Consider the following 1,881-nt stretch of genomic DNA (forward strand, 5'->3'; position numbering starts at 1 on the left):
CCCCCTGAGCCGATGCTGATGGGGATTTTTAATATATATACATATTTGGGAAGGTTTTGAGCCCCCAAAAGCAGGGGATGCGGAGCTTGTGGCGGCGTTATCCCGGCTGCGAAAGAGCAGATATATTCAATTTGGCTCAACCTTCTGCCCGAAACATCGTACGTGAGCTGGTGCAAAGACAGCCATGACCAAAAAAAAATTCAGAATAAATCTGGGTGAGTTTATTCCAGCCCGGCACCAGGTTGCATCATGATGCCAGCAAGTTTTGACGCAATAATTCATTGACTCTTTCCTCAAGCTGCCACTAGCAGGGGCTGGTGGGGCCTTTCTCTTTCTCTAATCGCCCCAAAAATCAGCGTTTCTTGGGAGCTTTTCTCCTCTTCCCACCATCCGGAGGATGTTGGAACCCGGGAGCAGGTTGGAGGCGGGGGGGGAAGTGGTTTTTTGCGGGGCTCCTTCCTCACCCGGGAAGTGTTTCACCTCCGTGTCCCCCCAGGAAAGAGGTCCTCCACCTGGAGCTTTGCGTTCTGATTCCTCCCCGAACGGTTCAGACCTGGATCGCAGGTAAACGGCCCGCTCCCCCGGCCCCAGGGGACCAGCACCCGCCGCGGGAAACATTTTGGGGGTCACCGACCGATGCTCCCGGCTCAGCATCGCTCGCCCGAGCCGGTTGCCATCATCCTCGGGCATTTCTGAAATACCTGAGTGTATTTTTGCAGCATTCCTCCGTATTTTGGGCGCTTTCGTTTGCTGGCCCCGGCTGTCGGGTTGTTGGGAGCGGGGCTGCGTGGGATGACGCATCCCAAGCCTGGCACGAGAGGGTTTATAGCAATAAAAATGCCGCTGGGTAACAGCCACGGGGATTTTTAGGATTGGGGTGTACATCTGAATCCCGAAAGCTTGGGATTATTCTCCCCCTGCTGCTGCAAATTCTGCAGATTGTACATATTAAAGGCAAAATATCATATTTCTATGATTTTTTACTAGCGGTAGCATTACCCGGAGCCCTTTGCTGGGGGTCCTGGGGTGGTTTTGGGATGCGGGTACCCCTGCCCGGATGCTCACTTCCCTCTCTCCTCCTCCTCCTCAGTATTACGCTTCACCTGAAGATTTCGTGCCCGTCGTCTCCCGCATTTAACTACTCCCGAAACCCCATCTGCGCCGTGCCCCAGGTGAAGATAGAGATGGAGTCGGACTATGAGGACACTGACACCGAAAAACCACCTCGGGACATGGGCAGTGAGACCACGCTATAGTATCGCGCAGCGCTTCCTCTGCGATTTATATATATATATATCTATAGATATTTATATATTCATATATATATATATAAAGCAAATTGGACTTATTTTTCTATGTGAGATGGAGGAGACCGGTGGCCCCGGGGTCCGTTGCTCCGGTAGTTTTTAGTGTCACGAGTTAAACACGTTATTGAATTCTCTCCCTTACTGCCGGGCGAAGGCGTCGCCGCTGATGGCGAAATGGGGCTGAAAAGGTGGAATTGGCGATTTTGGTCTCCGCTCCCCCCCGGAGCCACCGCTGGGCTGGAGAAGCTGAAGGTGGCCGGGGCTGTGGGAGCAGCCGGGATGCTGATGGGGCTGATGGGGAAGGGGACTGCGCTGGGGTGATGTTTTTGAGGGGGATTTTTGGGGTGGGGAGGAGGTTTTCATGGCTGGGGAGGGACATGGCTGAGAAGGAAGGGGGAGCGTGCGTCCCTGCTCCCCAGTCCCCGAAATCACAAGGCGGCTCTCGGGGAGTCTGGTTTCGTGAAGGGGATGGTGCGTCGGGCTTTGCGTTGGCAGGGGGCCCCCGTCCCAAGCCACGGCAACGGGAGTCCCTTCTTGCGGTACAGCATCCCAGGCGTGGCGGCAGGGATGCAGG

The 1,881-nt window shown here is 55.0% G+C and overlaps 1 protein-coding gene across 1 annotated transcript in view; it reads left to right on the forward strand.

Moving 5' to 3' along the window:
* SLC4A5 (solute carrier family 4 (sodium bicarbonate cotransporter), member 5) overlaps nucleotides 1-1,256 on the forward strand; it is a 23,323-nt gene extending 22,067 nt beyond the window's left edge. Inside the window, exons 23-24 of the mRNA XM_009324277.1 lie at nucleotides 497-524; nucleotides 1,091-1,256. Of these exons, the coding sequence (XP_009322552.1) occupies nucleotides 497-524; nucleotides 1,091-1,256 (194 nt within the window). The remainder of the gene's footprint in view (nucleotides 1-496; nucleotides 525-1,090) is intronic.
* The last annotated feature ends 625 nt before the right edge of the window (nucleotides 1,257-1,881 follow it).

This window comes from Pygoscelis adeliae, unplaced genomic scaffold (genome assembly GCF_000699105.1).
Source record: "Pygoscelis adeliae isolate BGI_AS28 unplaced genomic scaffold, ASM69910v1 Scaffold575, whole genome shotgun sequence".
In the NCBI taxonomy this organism is placed as follows: Eukaryota; Metazoa; Chordata; class Aves; order Sphenisciformes; family Spheniscidae; genus Pygoscelis; species Pygoscelis adeliae.